Source organism: Chionomys nivalis, chromosome 6 (assembly GCF_950005125.1).
Source record: "Chionomys nivalis chromosome 6, mChiNiv1.1, whole genome shotgun sequence".
Classification (NCBI taxonomy): Eukaryota; Metazoa; Chordata; class Mammalia; order Rodentia; family Cricetidae; genus Chionomys; species Chionomys nivalis.
Genome location: NC_080091.1, coordinates 21,338,990 through 21,359,334, shown reverse-complemented (window position 1 = coordinate 21,359,334; position 20,345 = coordinate 21,338,990). Strand labels below are relative to the sequence as shown.

Here is a 20,345-nt window from a genome sequence, read left to right as displayed (position 1 = left end):
CTCATAATCCAGGTATTAGGGTTTATATGTTCCACAGCAGCTTGGCCGTCTCTACAGTTAAAGAACACCTATTACTGACAAAATTGTGTCCTAACCTCCTGGTTAACAGCTGTGACTATAGATAGTAACAGGAATACATAATAATTGACACTACCCAGTTGCTGCACTAACTCAAAATGTACTGTGACTCTTTCTCCAAGTTTAAGCATGTCAGGTGTGTGCAAGTTTGGAATCATTTAAAATAATAAAAAAGAACTAAACAAGAATTAAGCTTAAATAAACATAAGTATTTTGCAGAATTGACTACAAGAGTTCACACTGATTGTAAATGTTTTCCTCATTAGTACATAAAATAGTAAAACTTAAAATTTTTGTTGAATTTACAGTTCATATTGTTTTAATTTATTCTTGACTGACAAGTTACTTAAAATGTAAATATTTCAAATAGATAGGCTTATCTTAATTATTGTTTTGTTACTGATTTCAATACTAATTTTGCTATAAGTGGATTTCAAGATTAATTCTGAATACTTGCTTTAGAGGTCAAGGTGGAGACATTTATTAAACTCTGTAGCTATAAAATACAGTATTTTAGGAGGTCAAAATTACTTCACACCTTATTGCTTGTTTTATCAAAATATGATAAGTCTTTTAATTAACTTTTTATATACTTTTGCTTTAGATGTATATAAATTAGAATTTAAAAAATCTGTATCAATCATTTTTAGTGAGGTATTCGGTTCACACTAATAACTGAATTAATTACTGAGTTTAAAAGTGCTACAGTATTTTATTTTCCCAAATATTTCAGCTATTCTATGTCATTTCTCCCCTTTAGGGAGTTCTTTGTTACATTTTAAAATCATCTATCCTTCATTCTCTCTTCTGTGTAGAATTTATGTATTATGTTTTTGATGCCCTAAAACCTACAACACACTTACCTACCCAATATCCAAGCCACAGCTGACATCTAACATCTCAGTAATACATGGCCCTTAGATTATTAGTATTGGTTAATATTGCTAATATTCACTTGCACGCCTACACTGGCTTGTGGAAATAATCACCAAACTGTCTCTTCTGAGAGCAGCAATGCTTCTTTCACGTCACTCTTCCTCTCCTACCTTTAGACTGTAAGATTGTATCCATCAATCTGCTTCTGAATTTATTTTATTGAATCAAGCGACTATAATCTTTCATCCATTTAAAAGTTATTTGTTCCTCCAATGTCATTTTTGCCCTGCTCTCTACTATCTAAGATTGATTGGAACCGGAGGCACTGAGATGGCTCGGTGAGTAAAGGTGCTTGCATGGGAGCCTCATGACCTCAGTGCAGTCTCCAAAACCCAGGTAAAGATGGTGAGACCTTATTTCTCTGGTCTATGTGAATGCTCTCATGTGCACACACACACACACACACACACACACACACACACACACACACACACACACACACACACATGCATGCACACCAGCAAACACCAGGGATTTTTCCATGAAAAACCAGCCTGTTTCAAAAGTTCTCAACATTTTCCCAATCTTTTTGGCATTCTTTCCAAGTACAACTCTGTTCTGCACTTTTCTTCTACATTTTAGAGCAGATCCCAGAATCCTATCATTTCAATAGTAAATAATTTATTGTGTATCTATAAGAGACAAGCAGTCTCATTTTGTCAAGCTATACATCTGCTGGGTGAATCTACCCAACTCTCCTGTAGGAGCCTCCCATTCTGCACTGTGTTCTTCTGTACTCACCAGCATTTCTTGTGAACTGGCAGCTAGTTACCCCAGCCAGCAGCTTGTCTAAATCCTAGTTAAATCCTCTGGCAAGAGTACTTCCAGGTTGTTTATGTATTGCCTGTTATGGTCGGACTGGCTGTCCAATTCTTAATGGCATTAAGACTGATCATTATGGTTGCCTACTGGCAGCCTGATTCATTGGTATGTTTTATAAAATTTTAGCCTGACAGGTTTAACAGCCATGCCGATTAGTGTTAGATATACTACTTCATCAGGAATTACGAAGGAGTATGTTTTCTAATGAAGTAATTTCTTTCTGTACTTCATAGTCAGAATTCTTGTACTGAAAAAAAAAACTTTCCTTCATGAATTACTTAATTATCTTGAAATACAGTTAACAAAGGTAAATCAGGAAAAGTAGCTCAGTGTTTTCCTTTAATTATTAACACAGTGAATGAGCTAAGGTCCTATTAACTATCAAAGGCAATTTTATACTACCATTAATTCGTGAATTTTAATATGTTTGAAGTTTTAAATCCCTTCAGATACTTTTTCTATAAATATTCTTGCCTGTTTTCAGAATTTAATGTTATGAAAGCTATTAAAATTTTTTTCTTATAGTAATATGCATGCCTTTGAAAGTCAAACACATTATTTAGAATGTCTAGATGGAAATCTCAACTCTATTCACTTTGTCTCATTATATACCTATCTAAAGCATCCAGTCTTTCTCCAGAGAGAAAATTCTATTTCTTTGAATTCTTTCTTATTTTCCTAACCTGTCCTCATATGTATAAGCCTATACAGAGGATGCATGTCCTGACTCTACCTTGATTTTTTTTTTTTTTATTTTTTCCTTGTAAAATTTCTACCTCAATTTTCACCTTGAATTCTAAAGAAAATCTAAAGGTGCATGCTGGTCAGCACCTGCCATGCTCAGTGACTGCAGACCACAAGCTCTGGCCTCATCACCTCCCGGCTACACTATCAGCTCCCACAACTTAAGGGCTCTTTCTCTACCTCCAAGAACTCCTTCCTATTCTGAAATTGTTATACTTTTCACAAATTTTAAAATCAAACATACAGAAACGTTACTATATAATAAAGGCCTTGTTATTTATCTAAAGCCAAATAAAATTAGTATTTTAACTCACATCATCACTTTTTGTGATGACTACCTCTTTCATTTGTCAATGATCAATCAAATCACTCTTTATAATTTAATACTTGTTTCAAGTACTCTTTTGTTTCTATAAAGTTTCATGTTCCCAACTGAAAAAAACATGGTCAAGTGAGAGTGAGCACTACTTCTGGAGGCAGGAACCCTTTAGGGCGCATTACTGTTGATAAATAGGTAAGAATCTTGTTCTTTGATGGCAAATATTTTTAACCTTTTTTTTTTCTTTGTGAAATCAAAGTAATCACTCATTTTTAGGTCCTTGAAAGACAGCAGAATGAACATTTCTTTAAGAATGAAGTTTGTACTACCAAATTTTGTGAATGCTAACTCTTTAGTTTGTTCATCTGTCAAGTTTGTACTTTCACGACCTTCAAAGTTCCCTACACCTTAAGTCTTGTAGCTTAGCTTCCTCTTTTGACTCACCCAAGGCTGGGACCTGCTGTGTACTCTGCATCTTTTGTTTGGTGTGCTTGTTATATTACAGGGTAATTTATCAATGTTAGGAGTTGAAAAGGACAATGTCATTGTTTATGTAACTCCACGAAACTGCTGCAGATCCGGTCCTCTTCCTCGTGTAATAAAGAATAAGCTCATGGCTGATTCTCTTGTATTTATCACCAGTAGTGCACCCTAAAATTGTCATGCCACACAGAATTAGTGTCATTTGTCCTTTCTTGTTAGCTTAATCTTTATAAGGGTACTTAGTAAATATACTGAATTTGTCATTTATCACTGAAACCTATAGTAATAATGTTTTACCTTATTCATATGCTTTTTCTGTACAGGGAATTTTTGTATATAAAGAGAAAATAGTAACTTAATCTTCACTAGCTGGGAAACTTTAAGGATCTTAGTTTGGTTACTTTAGTTGATCTAAAAGAGCAACTTTCCAAATATCACAATTTACACATTGTATTTCTCCTGGTGCTTCTTTAAAAAATTAGCATTTTTATCTTTCTACTAAACTCAGAAAATTCTCAATGATGTTCTTGATGCTAGGTTGCTGGTTCTTTGAGACTGTAAGGATGTATTAGCACTGAGGCACAATTATCAGATGTTTTATCTGGAGCTAGATATGGTGGCACCTGCCTATAACTCAGTAATCAGGAGGCTGAAGTAAGAGGGTCTTGAGTTCAAGGCCAGCCTGAGCTACACGGTTGAGCCCCTATGCCAAAAACTTAATGTAGTCAAACAACAACCAGATTATGTCGCAGTCTTGCTCCAGGACTAGAAGGGAGGCAGGTTAACCCGGAGCCTGGAGTGAGACTACAGGAGGCGGTCACACACTGTGACGCACAGGGCAAGTTTACACATGCAGTGCTCTAACAGGAAGTCTCCAAGCTTTGTGCCATAGGCGTCTCCTGTCCTGCCCTCTCTGAGCCACACAGAATGCATGTCCAAATATGTGTTGAAATTGATAGTTCTATTACCAGTGAGGTTTTCAGGTGATCTCTCAATTCTCTCACTAGTACAGCTTATGGTCTGAAAATTAACAGATCTTTCAACTTCAGTACCTTTGGTTTATCTTACTTATGTTGAAAAGATCTCGTGTAGCTCAGGCTGGCCTCAAACTTACTGCCTCTTCAGGACAAAATTACAGACACGCACCTCCACACAATTTCAACATCTATATTCTATGTTCTAGTCTTTGTCTGTCGGGGGTGGTACATTATTTACCCTGTGTACATGTCCAAGGCAAATCAAGGCTAAAGAACAGGTGGCATACACACAGCCCACGAGAGCAGTGCTGAAAAAGGAATTCAGGTCAGTTTCATGGCCAGACGCCTTAAATGATCATGGCCCCACAAACCCAGCTAGTGAAAATGCAAGTTGTACTCTTGTCTCTGCTGGCACCTTGCATTTTATCTCTGGGATCATATCTACCTTGTTTTTTTGCAATAACAATCTAAGATAATTAATACAATAACAACAAAACATATACCCATGGACAAAAGTTAACCTGGAAAAATTTGCCAACTAACTTTCAACCTTACACGTGAAGGACACCATATCATTTCTAAGCGAACTGGTTTATAAACTGCTCCAACAGTGTCTTACACTTCCATGTAGTTAATGTACGTAAAACTTCCTCAAGAGAGACAGTAAATTCTAACAATGTTGAAATTCTTCAACAAAGCACGTACTGCAATGAAACCCTATTCATAGTACATCTGACGTGGGTGGTTTCTTCCCTCCCTTTACATTAGTATAGAATACTCGTCTGAGGCTGCATCTGACGGGGGTGGTTTCTTCCCTCCTTTACATTAGTATAGAATATTCGTCTGAGGCTCCTTTCAAGTCTCCTTCTTACAATCTACTTACAGACCAGCTCAGTGGATGAGTACGCGAAGTACCACAGGCTCAGTCACAAGCTCATTAGACAAACAAACAAGCAAAACAGTATACAATGCATAATGCAAAACCATCAGCTTACAGACACATAACTCAGTGAAGTATAATCAATTTACCTGAATTTTACATTCATTCACTAATTTACTGTTTATATGTGTATATGTGTGAGCTTGTTCATGTGGGTGATGTGTGTGTGTGTGCACAGGAGTGTGTACACATGTGTGTATTCACATATATGAAAGTCAGAGAACCACCTTGAATGTAGTCTTCTGGTGTTGTACACTTTTTTTATTCTTTTTATGTAAGAGAAAGGGTCTTACTATATACCCCTGACTGCCTATGAACTCAGAGATCCACTTGCCTCTGCCTCCAAAGTGCTGGCATTAAAGGTGTGCCACCGTGCTAGGCTAAAATTGCTATTTTGTTTTCCAATGTTGCTGTTGTCTTTAAGACAGAGTTTCACCCATTAGGCTAGGTTGTCTGCCCAGCGAAGCCCAAGTGTATGCTTTGTCTCCACTTCCCTGGCGGCGAGATCACAAATATGCCATACCAGCTTGTGTACAAACTCAAGTTCTCATGCCTGTTCACCAGCACTACTAAATGAGCATCTTCCCGGACCCAAGCTTTACTTTTAAATCACCAAAATGGTCTTTAAAAATCATGTAGCAGTAGCTTTCATTACTCGGAACCAGACTGTGTGAAGGGTAAACACCAGCAGACGTTACCTTGGGAGAAGTGGAGCGCTCTCTTCCTGTAGGAACGACCTGGCTTTCGCTGACTCCAGGCTTGGCCGGGAGGGCTGGCGGGGCCGGGGCCTTTCTTTTCACTCTCCTTTCAGCCTCCCCTTCTGGCACTGCAGTGACCAAATTGTTTGGAGAAGTTGGCTTGGGCTCATAAAAAGGATTGGATCTAAATGAAAGCAAAATTATCATTAAATTTCTTTCGAAAACAGTTTATTTCCACCTATATAAAGTAATAAAAAAAGTTTTGAAAATTGCATTCCAAAATAAACCCAAATCTGTGAAACCTAAAAGTTTGAAATAATGACTTTTATCTTCTGGGCCATTTCAATCCAGATTTAGAAAAGATTTAAAAAAACAAGCAAACCCAGGCAAGGACTCGATTCAAGATGGTGATGGCGGCAGTCACAGCACTCTGAGGATCTCAGAGCCTGAGAGACCCACAGGGGCTATGAGGGGAGATGCACGGTCACCAGAACAACTTAAGAAGGGCAGGTCTCATGGGAAGATGCTTTTAAAAAGTGGTCTCGTGAAATCTGAGAAAATGACAGGGACTGCAGAGGATGGGGGAGCACGATATTGTTGAGCGGGGTCTGTACTCAGCCTGCCTGGAGGCACTGTTGCTCCAGGCATGATGGTCATGTCTGATAGTGGGGTGGCCAGCTCTGAAGGCTGGGAGCTTTGCAGCAGCCTGGGGCCCTTGCAGACTCTGCCCTGTTACAAGGTCATTCTGACTCTGGACAACAAGAGGATGCGTGAGATGGGTCTCTGCGACAATCTGTTTCAGAAACCAGAAACCTTGAACCAGACCAATGACTCACTGCAATAAGTATTTGCATGCAAAGATGTATGGGCAAAAACCATATATACTGTGTGACGCACAGCAGTCTGCAATGCTACTTTGATGGATGAATGTGCACTGGAGAGGTAGGAAAGAGGGCGGAGCGGAGCAGCGTGTGCTGTAGAGAGAGTGGCTGTGGACAATGCTGAGTGGTGCCAGCAGGGGTGGAGTGTAGCTGCCTGCAGCCCATGCAGGATCTGGCCCTAAGCAACAAGACATCTGAGATGAAGCATGGTTCACTTTCTGGATTAAGCACCCTTGAAAGACCTCCATGGTCTGTGCTGCTGCCAGAGGCCAAGCTGGTGTTCATGGTCCATTGTGCATCTGGGGGCCATGCTAGTGTCTACGGTCCATGCTGCCTCTGCAGGCATGTTGATGCAGGCCTGTGGTCCATGTTGTGGATGGAACCCATGCTCCTGATAGAGGCCATGTTGATGTCTGTAATCTTTGCTGCCACCTGAGACCATGTTGATGATCATGACCCTTGTTACCGCAACAGGACTTGTGGATGTCTGTGGCCTGGGCTCCATGTTGAGGCCTATAGTCCATGTTGATGTCCACAGTCCATGCTGCTGTTGAGGGCTATGTTGGCGTCTGTAGATGGTGATACCGCCAAAAGCCATGTTGATGTCTGTAATCTATGCTGCAGTTGAAAGCCTTGTTTACATCCACGGTTTGTGCTGCCTCCAGAAGCCAAGTGCTGCTGTTATAGGAACGCTTCTTCTGCAGTGGTACCGACTACAGACTCATAATTGAGAATGAGAGACATTGAAGGCTTCTGTGGCCGCCTCTCCCTCCACCACGACCCCCCCCCCCCCCCGACACACACACCAAATAGTTCAGACAGGAAGCCATTTGAGAGTTCTTTAAAATTGTGATGGTGATGCTGAAGTGTAGCTCTTCGGGCAGGGGTGGGGGTCGGGAAGGACTCAGTCTTCTTTAAGGGGTTGGCCACTAATGCTCTAAGGAGTACATGGGAATTGGTAAATTGGAGTTGGTGTATTTTTTTTCTTTCTGTAGGGAGGGCACAAGGGTTTGAGGGTGGGGACCTGGGAAGAATGGGAAGTGAATGTGATTGGGGTGCATTGTGGGAAATTCTGAAAAAAATCAATAAAAATATTATGCTAGGAAAAAGAAAAAGAGAATTCCTAAAAAAAGATCATGTGCAGTTTAAACTACTCTATGTAGGAACTCAGGAAAATCATCTTTAAAGATGGGGAGTGCATCTATTTTTGGGATTCCCCCCAAAATAAAACAGAATAGAAATGTGGGGTTTTTTGTTATTATTTTATTTTTATGGTGTACTCTCATATTGAGCTTTATAGTGGCTGCACTATGATCCCATAACAGAGAATGCGGACCCTTCTTTTCCCACATCCTCGCCAGCACATGTCATCTGATCCTTTAATAACAGCCATCTGAAGGGGGCAGAGGAAATCCCCAGTCAATTCTAATTTCCACTTCCTCAATGGCTAATTATGTTGGACATCCTTAAACGCATTTATTAGCCATTGGTATTTCTCCTTGGAAGACAGTGCGTTCAGTTCTCTGCCTCATGGGCTGTGCTGTCTTCTTAGTCAGTCTTTATATTCTAGATATTAAGTCTCTGAAGATTAAAGCACGCAGAAATTTTCTGACATCTGTAGATTCTCTTCTCTTTGCTATACAGAAACCTTTAAGTTTCACCAGGTCCCATTTTTCAACTGTTAGCCTTATTTCCTGCGACCCTGGAGCTGGGATTTGTGCAAGCTTCACTCTACATGAGGATAGCCACTGCTTCCAGCACCATTTGCCCATGACATTCTTTTCTCCAGAGTTATATACTTTGTCCTTAAAAGCGGGGGAAAAAGGTGTCTATAGTTGCATGGCCCTGGTTCTGGGTTCTATGTTCTGTTTTCTTGATCTGTGTTTGTTTTTGTGCCAACACCATGCTGTTCTTACTACTATGGCTTTGTTGAATCATCCCAGTATCTCCAGAATGAAGCCAACTTGCCTGGAATGAAGGATCTTTTAAAAGTGTTCTTGAAATCAGTTTGCAGATACTTTTTACTATATCCATTTCATGTATGTATGCATGCGAACATCACAGCAACACTTGTGAGAACTGGCATAAGGCCGTGCGGAATTCGGGATCTATGTCCATCAGTCTGCAGTCCATTAGTCTGCAAATTTATTTATTTTTGTTGTTGTCTTTATCTAATTAGCTGTCAGTGCAATGCTAGCTTCATAAAAAGGATTTGGTAGTGTTCCTTCTTTTTCTACTCTATGAATAATCTGTGAAACATTTAGTTTCTTTAATGGTCTGGTAGAATTCTGAGGCAAATTTGTCTGGGTTTGAATATTTTGTTTTTGGTCAGGAAACCTGTCCTATTTCTTTTTTAAACTATTGCTTCACTTTCCTTTCTTGTTATAGATACATTTTTAAATTTTTTCTTCTTGGTTTAACTTTGGCATACATTTAGAAACCCATGTATTTATCTTTGATTTCCAAATTTGGTGGAATATATTTTTAGGGTATGTCCTTATGACTTTTTGTATCACACTGATAGCTGTTGGCATTTCTCCTTTTCACCTCTGGTTTTATTATTACAGGTCTTTTCTCTCTTATGGGTATTTGGCTAAAGGTTTGTCAATATTGTATATTTTTTCAAAGAATCAATTGTTCCTTTCATGAAATATTCTTACTTTTTCTGTTGTTGTTGCTGTTCACTAGTTTTAGTTTGGCTGATTCTCCTTTTTGGAATGCTACAAAGTGCATCGTTACATTGCTTGTTTATGATATGATTTTAAATGCAGGCACTTTGAGCTCTACAGTTCTCTCTTGGGGAAAGGTTTCATGGTATCCCATAGATCTTATATGTTCTGTTTTCATTTTCATGCAATTCTAGGAGCACTCTAAACCTTCTTTTTAATGATCAAAGAATGTTTGGTCTCTATGAGTTTGTGCATTCTGTGTTCTTTCTCCTACTGTTGGATTCTAGCGTACTCCTTCCAGTGCTCTCTGCAGAGCTGGTTGGGGAGTCCTAAGTTGCTTTAGCCTACTTTTGTCATAGAAAGTTGTCCTTCTCTTTCAAGCAGGACAGGGTGGTATACACAAGTATGGACTGACAGATGTGACTCTGAGAACTTGAAATGCACCCTTCCATGTCTTGGATTTTGGTGCTTCTAGGAAAGACTCAGCTGCTGACATTCCAGTGTCACAGGATATTGAGCAGATCCAACTCTTCTCATCATGCCCTCTGCTCCACTCCTTCCAAAACCAGGTCTGACAACCTGTATGGTCGAAATTGAGACATGTGATAAGTTGAAACTGAAGAAGATTGAAATGCAAGAGAAAATTCCTCTACCTTCAAAAGAAATGACTAAAGCAAGCTGGCGAGTCTTAACGATGCAAGCACCACTAATATCCACTGTACATTTCACAAGCATTGCCTTCTTACATTACTTCTTATAGGTATTTACTTTTGTCTTAGTTACTTTTCTATTGCCATGAAGAGACTCCTCGACCAAAGCAACTTCTAAAAGAAATAATTTAATTGGGGGGGGGGCTTGCTTACAGTTTCAAAGGCTGAGTCCATGACCATCATGGCAGGGAGGAGGGCAGCAGGCAGAGATGCATAGTGGTAGAGAAGGGAACGAGAGCTTATTTTTATCCCTAAGTCGAAGGGAAAGAGAGAGGGAGACAAACAGACAGACAGAGGAGACTGGGCCTGGCATGGGCTTTTGAAACCTCAAAGCTCACCACCAGTGACACACTTCCTCCAACAAAGCCACACCTCCCAATCCTGCCCAAACAATTCCACCAACCAGGGACCACACATTCAAAAATAAGCCTATGGGAACCATTTCCATTCAAAACAGCCCAACTCTGTAGGATACAGAGGTTGGACCAGACTTAAAGGACTGTGCTGCCCCTTTCACATCAAGCATCAGAACTGCTGACAATGGAAGCCAGTCTGGTGGCCAGGGAAGGTAAAAGGCACTCTGAAAGGAAATGCTGGTGGGGTGTGCTAAAATCTGCACCGATGCTCAGGACAACCCAAGGTTCCTGCAGCTGCTAAAATGCGGTTCAGTTACAGTGTCATGTTTTGCTCAAATGATTTTAATAATTGGAACGCACACATTTTAAAAGTTGAAAAAAGGAGAAAAACTGGCTGTTATTCTGATGGGTCTGCCTTTATATGTCATATGTCATGCCGCCCCATTCCCCTTTTCTTAAAATCCACTCTCAGTATTCTGGGGTATTTCGTGTTTTGAATATAAGAGGATGCAGACTGATTTGATGAGGTAACTGAAGGTGCTCTTACTCGGGAAGGCACCAGGGCACAGTCTCTGCCTCATCAGTGTACCATGGTGGCAGTTCCATAGATCCTCTCACTTCATGAGCCGGGGGTGCAGGCGGAAGGGGGTGCAGGCGGAAGGGGGTGCAGGCGGAAGGGGGTGCAGGCGGAAGCTGTGCGACTGCCCCAGGTATGGAGGAACTGTACATCCTCTTGCTTCCAGGTTGGTCACGGTGGGCAGGAGGGCAGAAGCGGTGACTGCTCAAGGTAGGGGAGGGTGACTACTCTAGCTTCATCATCTAGGCTGAGTGGGGCAGTGGGCGTATGAGGTAGGGCTGGGAGGTCTTGAGGCCTGCAACCTTTAATTTTTAAAAACTGGAAAAAGAAAGCTGCTACTCTGAGGGCCTGCCTTTACATGTCATCAGACCCTCTCCCCTTTCTTTCACTTCTCTCTCAGGTTTTTCATATCTCATGTTTAGGATGCAGATGGTTTCTTTTATGGTGCTATTTACTGGTGTTCCATTTACAGTGGCATCTCTTTTCCTAGATTTAGGGAATTTCCTTCTATGATTTTACTGAAAATATTTTTTGTACTTTCAGTGTAAAATTCTCCTTATGCCCCTCGTTCACAAATTTGCTCTTTTTGTAGTGCTCCAAAGATCTTGTAAATTCTATTAAAACCGTTTATTAAACTTGTCATTGAGCGTGAGCGTAGGGTGGCAGAAGAGTTTGTCTATTTTGGCATTCTCTGTATCACTGAACAAAAAAGAATTGTTACCTTTGTACTACGCATTTGAAAAATAGGTTAGTTATATCACTAACTTACCATCCACTGAAAAAGTATTAAATAAGTAGTAAAATATAAACATAAATTTATATGGCATTATTATTACTTATTGTATGGAGTTATAGAAAGATGACCAGTGTTGGTTAGCTCTAAGAAAGATTAACTAAAATATACTGAAAATACAAAGTACGAGTATAATAAATCTGTAGTCTTTTTCTTTTGCAAATGTCTCACTAGGAAAAAAATTTACAATTAATTAGACATGTTGCTGAATAAATTCAGTGAAGGACTTCCTTTAAAAAAAATGACACACATCATACCAGAAATGACTGCATAAGATTGTTAAAAGGTCACAGATGCACTAAGCCTTATCAGCTTCCACTTTGTCACATAAACTGAACAGCTAACAACTGGTCAGACACAGACACTTGAGAAATGGGCAGTCCTGTAGTGTACGGACACACACTAAAGAGCAGCCACAGCACACGCCTTCTCTGGCGCTGACGGACTGCTGGGCCTCTGCAGACTGGTTTACACACCAAAGGACTTGGTACTGTTTACCAGGACGACACAATTTTAGGTCACAAGATACAAGAAGAACATGGTTATGGAAGATGAGTCACAGAGCTTTGACTTGGTAAAAGGTCACAAGTTTATAACTGAAGTTAGAACATAGTATGTATGGAAGATCTGTGTCATTGTAACATGCCTACAAACTTCTCAAGAGAAAAGATAAGAATGCCAAGAAATAAATGCCACCTCAGTTTTTCTAGTGGAAATGTAATCTTTAGAACCTCTGTGCATGCTTTTAAAAGGGGGCTTTTTCATGGATTCTCACACTAACCCCAGGCGATTGAGCAATTCAGAACACCTTTAAAAGGCTGGCTTTGGTTAAAAGGAAACACCTAGTATTCTGACTTTAGTTTTTACAAAGGCATGTAAAAAGTTTAAGTAAACACTGCTGTCTCCTTAATTTGCTAAGAGGAGACAGCAGGGTGTGTATGTGTGTGTTATGTAATAGCCATGCATCTGGGAATGACTGAATACTTAAAGTTTGCATTTACACTCAAGTACTCTAGGTGTGTGGCTATTACTCAGCACCTACACCACCCATGAGAAACTTCATTTCGATCACACATTAGCTGTTCAAAGAAAACAAGCATAAAAACTTGAGCCAATTTTTTGATCTGGATTTGGAATAAGATGGTTTTTACGTTGTAATTGTAAGGACTTGAGAATGTGAGTGTTCTCAAAATGTAGCCACAGGGCCATAAAGCTCATGTAAGAATCTCTTAGCTCTCCATGTGTATGTGTGTGCCTATGTGTGTATGTAAATGTGTATACCCGTGTGTATAAACACATGTTGTGTACCTGTGCATGGGTATACACGTGTGTACCTGTGTGTGTACATGTATGTACATTTGAACCTGTGTGTGTACCTGTAGATATCTGTGCGTGTAAAATGGGAAATGATTTAGAAATGCAGTTCCAGAACAACATAAAAAAATCAAATTCCTCATTTTATCAAACAAAAGTCTCAAAATATTTAAAGTTGGTCACTACAGTTCCCTTAATCTTTTCTCTAAGTCCTTACCTTCCCAATCATTGCTAGCTTGATGTGGTTTCTAGACATTTACTGTTGCTCCATGGTAACAACTACAGGTACACAGTTCTAATAATGAGAGCTAACCATCATACAGCAGAGGGGTTATATTATTCCCCATACACAAATCAAATTTCCAAATTTTGTTTTATCAAATAAAGTTTTTTTTCAATCATGGTCATTTCAACTTACCTCTACTATTTTAAAGATTTTTCCTATTAAACTACATTTTTAAGGAAAAATAGTTTTCCCCTATATTTAAATGTTAATGACTAATATTCATTTTTCCAAGTAAAGCAGACATCTACTTCAAGTAAGCACATCATTACTGTTTATATTATTTATGATTAAATATTTTAAAGATCTCCTCTGTCCCCTACCAAATATTTACTTCAAAGAACCCCTAAGCCCAAGCACTCCAGACAAGGAATGACTCATGTGCCATATTTCTTATAACAGAACTATAAAATCTTGTTCCTATTAAAATAAATGTTTCCTTCTGTATAGCATTAACATGACATCAAAACCCTTTCTCTCTCTCTCTCTCTCTCTCTCTCTCTCGCTCGCTCACACACACACACACACACACACACACACTTTAGACACCTTATAAATTTCATCTCTGTAACTTAAATGTGCACTTCCTTCTCAAACTTCTAGAACGTATTTATGATACTTTACTGTACTTATTAATTAGTTCCATCTTCTATTCTGTCTCTGTATCCATATCCAGTGACTCCATTTTCTTACTATTATAGTTGGGTCTTCCTGTTTCTTTATGTGCCTGATAAATTTGCTTGTCAGTATGAAAATTGTATTTTGGGTATTTTGTTTAGTACCTTAAATATATTTAGGCTTCTGTGAAACACAGATTATTTAACTTATTTAAAGTTAGTCAGATTCTTCATCCCCTGCCATTAGGCTTTTGGGGAGAGCAGAGAGATGTGTGGTGTCGGCTAACTTGGCTACCCATGAGACATGTCCTATGTTTTAGGAAATCATCCCATCTGCTCAGTGGAGAAACAGACTGTGCTCCGCCCTAAACATCTCCCATAACTAACTGTTCATGGACAATTTACTCACACATAGGCCCCAGTCAATACTCAGTTAAGGATGAAGAAGAACCCTCTACAGAGCTCTGAAATTCTCTTTTCTGGTGCTCAATCTGCAGACTTTACCACATTGGTTTATTAATGATGGTGACATCTCTGTAAATCCAAAGTATGTGTCCCTAATTTAGGGAGATTTTTCTGGAACAGTGTGAATTTTTCTAACCCCCCAAAGACTGTAAACATTTCCAAATGTGAGCTTGAAGGACACCTGTGGGACCCACTTCTTTCTGTTCTCTTGTGGATTATTATCTCCTGCAGTTTTTGTTCAATGTCTCCAAAGTACTGTTTTAAATATTTTATTCCATTTTTAGTTGCTTAAGATGGGATGCGAAATCTAGTCTGTGCTATTGCTTCACGGCGAAAGTAAAAGTTTGGTTGTTGCTCTATAAATGCACTCAGGGTCCTCAGCATTGTCACATGCAATGCCGGGGTGTGATGTGAACAGCTCCCTCTTATCTCCACCTAGAGCTGAGTACACTGGGCTCATGGTGGTCTTTTACTGAGAAACGTTGGCAGTGTGCCGTCCAGTGTCTGAACAAGTCTTCTCGTCTACCACAGATAACTCCATGGTTCCCCAACAGAACTCTAAGAGAATTGAGGTAAATGCCTACACATTCCAATTAAAAACATCTAAACGTCACTTAAATAGAGTTTGGATGAGAAAACACAATAGGAATTCCAACCAGATCCCATCACCACTCTCCTGTATTTGTCGCTTTAGGGAAGACAGATAAACACCTTAACGAAAAGTAAGAAACTTCTAGTGACCAGTTGCAAGAGACTGCCCCCTGGACATGGCAGGGTCTGGGCCCACAAACTTGCAACAGCACTGTCGCCTGCACAAGACGCCAGTAGACATTCAACACGGAAGGAGGAAAGGTTCACAAGGACCCACCCCACCCCGGTCATTGGCAACTCAGGGAGGGAAGGAAGGAGGCAAGTTTAACCTCCCACGGAGACAAGCCCAAGTGATCAGCCATAGACTCATGTGTATGCACTCGGCACGAATCAGACTCAGTAGGGTTCCTTTCTTCTTTTGGTTTGTTGTTGGTCTTGAGTGTGTGTAATTATAAAGGAAGAGGACATGAACTTGAGAGAGGAATGAAGGGTAAATGATGTAAACACAGTGTACTCATGGATGAAATACACCCTCCCCTGCCCCCTCAAATCTCTATAAAACAGAGACAGGATCTTACTGAAAAAGGATTCTCAAAAGCATTTCTGGAAGCAGGGTGAGCTATACAATGCATATAAACATTGCTGACCACTTGGTTAGACTTCAGAGGGCTTCCTTACGCTACTACATAGCTGAGCTGCGATCAGAGCAAAGGAGACAGGCGTGCTTACTCGTCCAGCTCGTCCTCACTTTTCGAGCTGTCAGCATAGAGGTACTTGCTCATGTCCACGGGTCTCAGGGTTTTCCTCTTTGTGGGCTGCGGTGGAGAGTCCTTGATAATTCCACAGGGTTCAGGCTCATCAAATGGGTTCAAATGCTGTGGAGTCTGCGCACCTTTAAAGGGATTACAGCTGTTATTATAAGAAGATTCTTCATGTTTTTTAGCTGATGCTGTTTCAGTGACTGGCTCTATAAAACAACACAAAAGTCAGGTTAAATTCACAGCATATGATAGCCTCTATTTTTAATGTTGTCAAAAATAGGCGTCTTGAATTAATGAACTACAAGGCTAAGAGTACAAAGCATTAATGAAATAAGAATATATTGTTGAAGAGCTAAGGAACCCTGAAGCTCAACAAAACGTAAATTGTAGGATTTCTGCTTACTTCTTTAGGATGATAACTCTTGAACCCTGCCTCTTGAGATTGCTAATCACTCATGACAGCCTTAAAAGACTGATCTTGTTTTAAATTACGCATGCATATATGTGTGCACGTGGATTCGTGCACGATAAGGCCAGAGTCACATGTGACTGCGAGTCTCCTGAGATGGGCGCTATGAAGAAGGGTCCTCTGCAAGAGCAGTTCATGCTCTTCAGCTCTGAGTGCTCTCTCCAGCCTTCCTCATGACAACGTGCGAAGGGTCTAACACTACTGTGATAGCACAGAAACTTCCAAAGTTTTAAACTACTTGGGAGTGCAGGATTACTGTTTATCTCACTACAAGAGCTTGCCATCGCAAATTAAAGCAGAATAAATTTGATTTTTAATAGAACATAAAAATGGATTTTTTTTAAAGATGATACTTGGTATCTATCCCAGAGTACACCATCTAGGTATCAATACATTCCCTCAGGACTGTAAACAACATATACTCATACACTGCTTCTGGAGAGAGCAGGTGGGGGTGCAGACAGGGCCGCGTGCACTCTATCACCGAGCTAGGCTATTTCCAGTTATAATCTCAACCTTTCAGAGCCAATAAACTTGAATCTAATGAACAAGAACACCATAAAGAAACCAAGTTGAAGTACTGCATTAAAAGCATGCTTGGTGGGGCAGGGGATTTAGCTTAGTGGTAGAGAGCTTGCCTAGCAAGCACGAAGTCCTGGGTCCAGTCCTCAGTTCTGAAGAGAAAAAGCGTGAGAGGGAGAATTAAATCATGAAGGTAAACACACAAATGTGTTATACTAAGTTCACTTTTAAAACACTCTAATTTTAATTTGAAAACAAATCTGAACACAGTTTTGGTGATAAAAATAGGGGGTGTCTAGAGTAGAGCAAGCCAAAGAATATAGTATATTAAAAGTAATTTAAATTATGCCAGACAATTCTAACACTATAATTAAGTAGAAACCAAAAGTCCGTTATTGAAATTCTGAGAAGTAACTTGAAGGCTCAGTCGTGAGTGCTTGTTGTGTAAGCTCGAGGGCCTGGGTCTGGATCCCCAGCGTCTACATGGCAGCCTTAATACAGAACTGCTGATGTGTGCAGGGGCTGGGGACTGGAGGCGGGCAGATCCCCGGGGCTGTCACTCTAGCCTAAACTCTAAGTTCTAGCTTGGAGAGCCCATTTCAGAAAAATAAACAAAATAAGATCACAAATAAAAACAAGATGGAGAGCGGCAGAGGTCAAGGTCACATCACCTCACTCCTTCAAGCCTTTGAGATCTAATCTATAGAAGACGGTGCTTGAACTGATTGCCTGAGACTTACTATAAATTTAACATAAGTTATTAATATTTTAAATGTCATAATCTATAGCTCACAAACAAAATTAAACTTCACTAATTTAGACGGACTAATTGGGAGTGAAGTGAGAAAGGCCTAGAAGAGAAAGACCACGAAATGAAGGAGAGGAAGGAGGGGTTCCTGAAGCTGAAACACTGTTTCCAGCCTGCTGGTCCCAGAGCAATTGAAAGCAAGTGAAGATTTCAGGAGAGCAGTCACGAAGATGTAGACAGTAGTCAGTCATCCTTGCGTTCATTCTGAGCAAGGAGTTTAATTAAACAGAGTCTCACTTCTTCAACAGCCTTTATTCAAGCATTAAGAATTTAAGATGACTTGGTAAGAAAAATGATTTGCTTGTGGGACCCTTTTCCTCCTTTCGGGTTGCCTCGTCTAGCCTTGGTATGAGGGTATGAGCCTAGTCTCACTGTAACTTGTTATGCCATGTTCGGGTGACGCCTCTGGGGGTCCCGCTCTTTTCTGACAGGAAATAGAGGAGTGGATCTGGGGTAGAAAGGAGGTGGGGTGAGGGAGAAATGCAGTCTAGATGTACTATATGAGAAAAGAATACATACATACATACATTTTTAAGACGAGAAAAATTGTTCAGGTGGAAAACATTTAAATTTATTTTTTATAAACGGACATGTTACCTTCTGAGTGAGGATCTCCAAATGGGTTTAATTCTGTTACATCAGGTTCATCAAATGGATTTGTATTCACAGTGGCCAAGTCCTTTTGTGCATCATCCAAAAAGTTAAGTGTATTGATAAGTTCTGAAAATAAATGCATGTGTGAAGTTCATCACAGATATAATGAATCATAAGTTTTGGTAATATATTAAAATTCACATTAATAATACCTGCAAATAATAAGACAGTATTTTATAAGTGGCAGCATGCCATTCGAGTATTTTGTAGTACACCAACATTTGAAAATAAACCAAAAGGTATATATTTAACGTGGGAATTACATCAGAAAATGAACTACAGTAAAGAAACGTCCTATGTCATCCAAATTTGATTTCTGAGTGCTGAACAGACTTGTAAACAGATAGAGATGCAAATACTAAGTGTATATATAATAGTAAGTTCAATATGGAAGAAACACACTATGTGATTAAGAATACTCAGGTGATTAGAATAACTCACATCAAGACGTTGCTAACTAACTTGTTAAGGATGAGGTCTGTTATCTTGTTGTCTGGTGGTGCACTACAAATTACCAGAGAACATTCAAGAAATCAGACAAGGACAAAGCTGACAGCTCAGCAGACAGTCAGAGCAAAACGAGTCACAGGGAACAGGCAACAGAAGCAGGAGGAGTAAAGCTTTAGACCTTCAGAGGAACTGGCTGATCTAGCTGAGGGCATATGTGCTTGCTTTATGCAGTCATCTGGATCTTCATCTAAGCTGCTCAGAGCATTCAACTGGTTTACAATCTCTGAAAACAAGCCAGTCAAGACAAAGGTAAGGTCAGGACACTTCACTCAAGAGCAGTAGAAGCATGCTGTTACCAAAACCAGACAGGAGATGTGAGGTTAATCAAGAGATACACTCAGAAATGTTACTTTGATGAACTATAACAAAGGTAAATAGCTGGACATTACTGCATTAGTAGCATAATTATATGTTAATAAACACAAAACAGTAAGAGTAACTAATGTTAGGAAGTCTATACCCGACTTCAGCAGCTCTTAGAAATAATAAACACCTTCAGGGAGTCAGTCACTATTTGTCTTGCAAAATTCTTAATTTAAACCAAAGGTTTTAAGACCATATCTATCTGAATAAAGTACAAAGCCATTCTTCGTGCTCGGCTATGCTGAAAATCAGCAAGAAAGGTTGAGATCGGGGAGTAGCTGCTATCTCCTCCTCCTTCGAAACCGTTTTTATACAGGAATCATAAGCAAAATACAAAGGCCTCACTAGGACCAGCTGTTTAGTTCTCAGCATTTCCAAACCTAGGCCTAAGAGAATGAAGAGAAACCAAACAGATCCAGACAAAATGAAGGTAACGGAAAGATACAGCAGCATAAATACAACTATCAATACAACTGCTCTTTAGCACTATAACTCTAAGGACACAATAAATTTTAATTGAACCAAATCAAAGAATACATTTGCAATATGATTGCTTTCATACACTTTTTTTTTTTTTTTTTTTTTGGTTTTTCGAGACAGGGTTTCTCTGTAGCTACGGAGCCTGTCCTGGAACTAGCTCTTGTAGACCAGGCTGGCCTCGAACTCACAAAGATCCGCCTGTCTCTGCCTCCCGAGTGCTGGGATTAAAGGCGTGCGCCACCACCGCCCGGCACTTATTTTTTTTTTTTTTTTTTTGAACAAATATTTGTCAGTCGGTGGCAAGGCTTTTGCTTGGGACAGAAGGATTAAAACCGATATGGTATTGTCCCCGGAGAATTTACATCCTACAAAGTCACCAATGAAACACTGAAGCATACTTACTGAGTGACGCCCAGAACGTTAGGCGTTCAGAAATATTAAGAGGCCTATGCACAAAATTCATATAGAAAAACCAATAGGCTTATCAGTTTCCCTTATCCAAATGAGAAAATATATTTTGTATCA

The 20,345-nt window shown here is 39.8% G+C and overlaps 1 protein-coding gene across 10 annotated transcripts in view; it reads right to left on the bottom strand.

Annotated features, from left to right (window-relative positions):
• The window catches only part of Ehbp1 (EH domain binding protein 1), a 271,901-nt gene that overhangs the window by 119,458 nt on the left and 132,098 nt on the right, over positions 1-20,345 (bottom strand). For 5 of the 10 annotated variants that reach the window (XM_057771152.1, XM_057771151.1, XM_057771154.1 and 2 more), the window contains exons 8-11: positions 19,096-19,200; positions 18,411-18,533; positions 15,983-16,220; positions 5,998-6,181 (exon numbers count right to left, since the gene is read on the bottom strand). In XM_057771152.1, coding sequence (XP_057627135.1) covers positions 5,998-6,181; positions 15,983-16,220; positions 18,411-18,533; positions 19,096-19,200 — 650 coding nt within the window. The remainder of the gene's footprint in view (positions 1-5,997; positions 6,182-15,982; positions 16,221-18,410; positions 18,534-19,095; positions 19,201-20,345) is intronic. The other 5 variants (XM_057771157.1, XM_057771159.1, XM_057771160.1 and 2 more) reach the window with 2 other exon arrangements.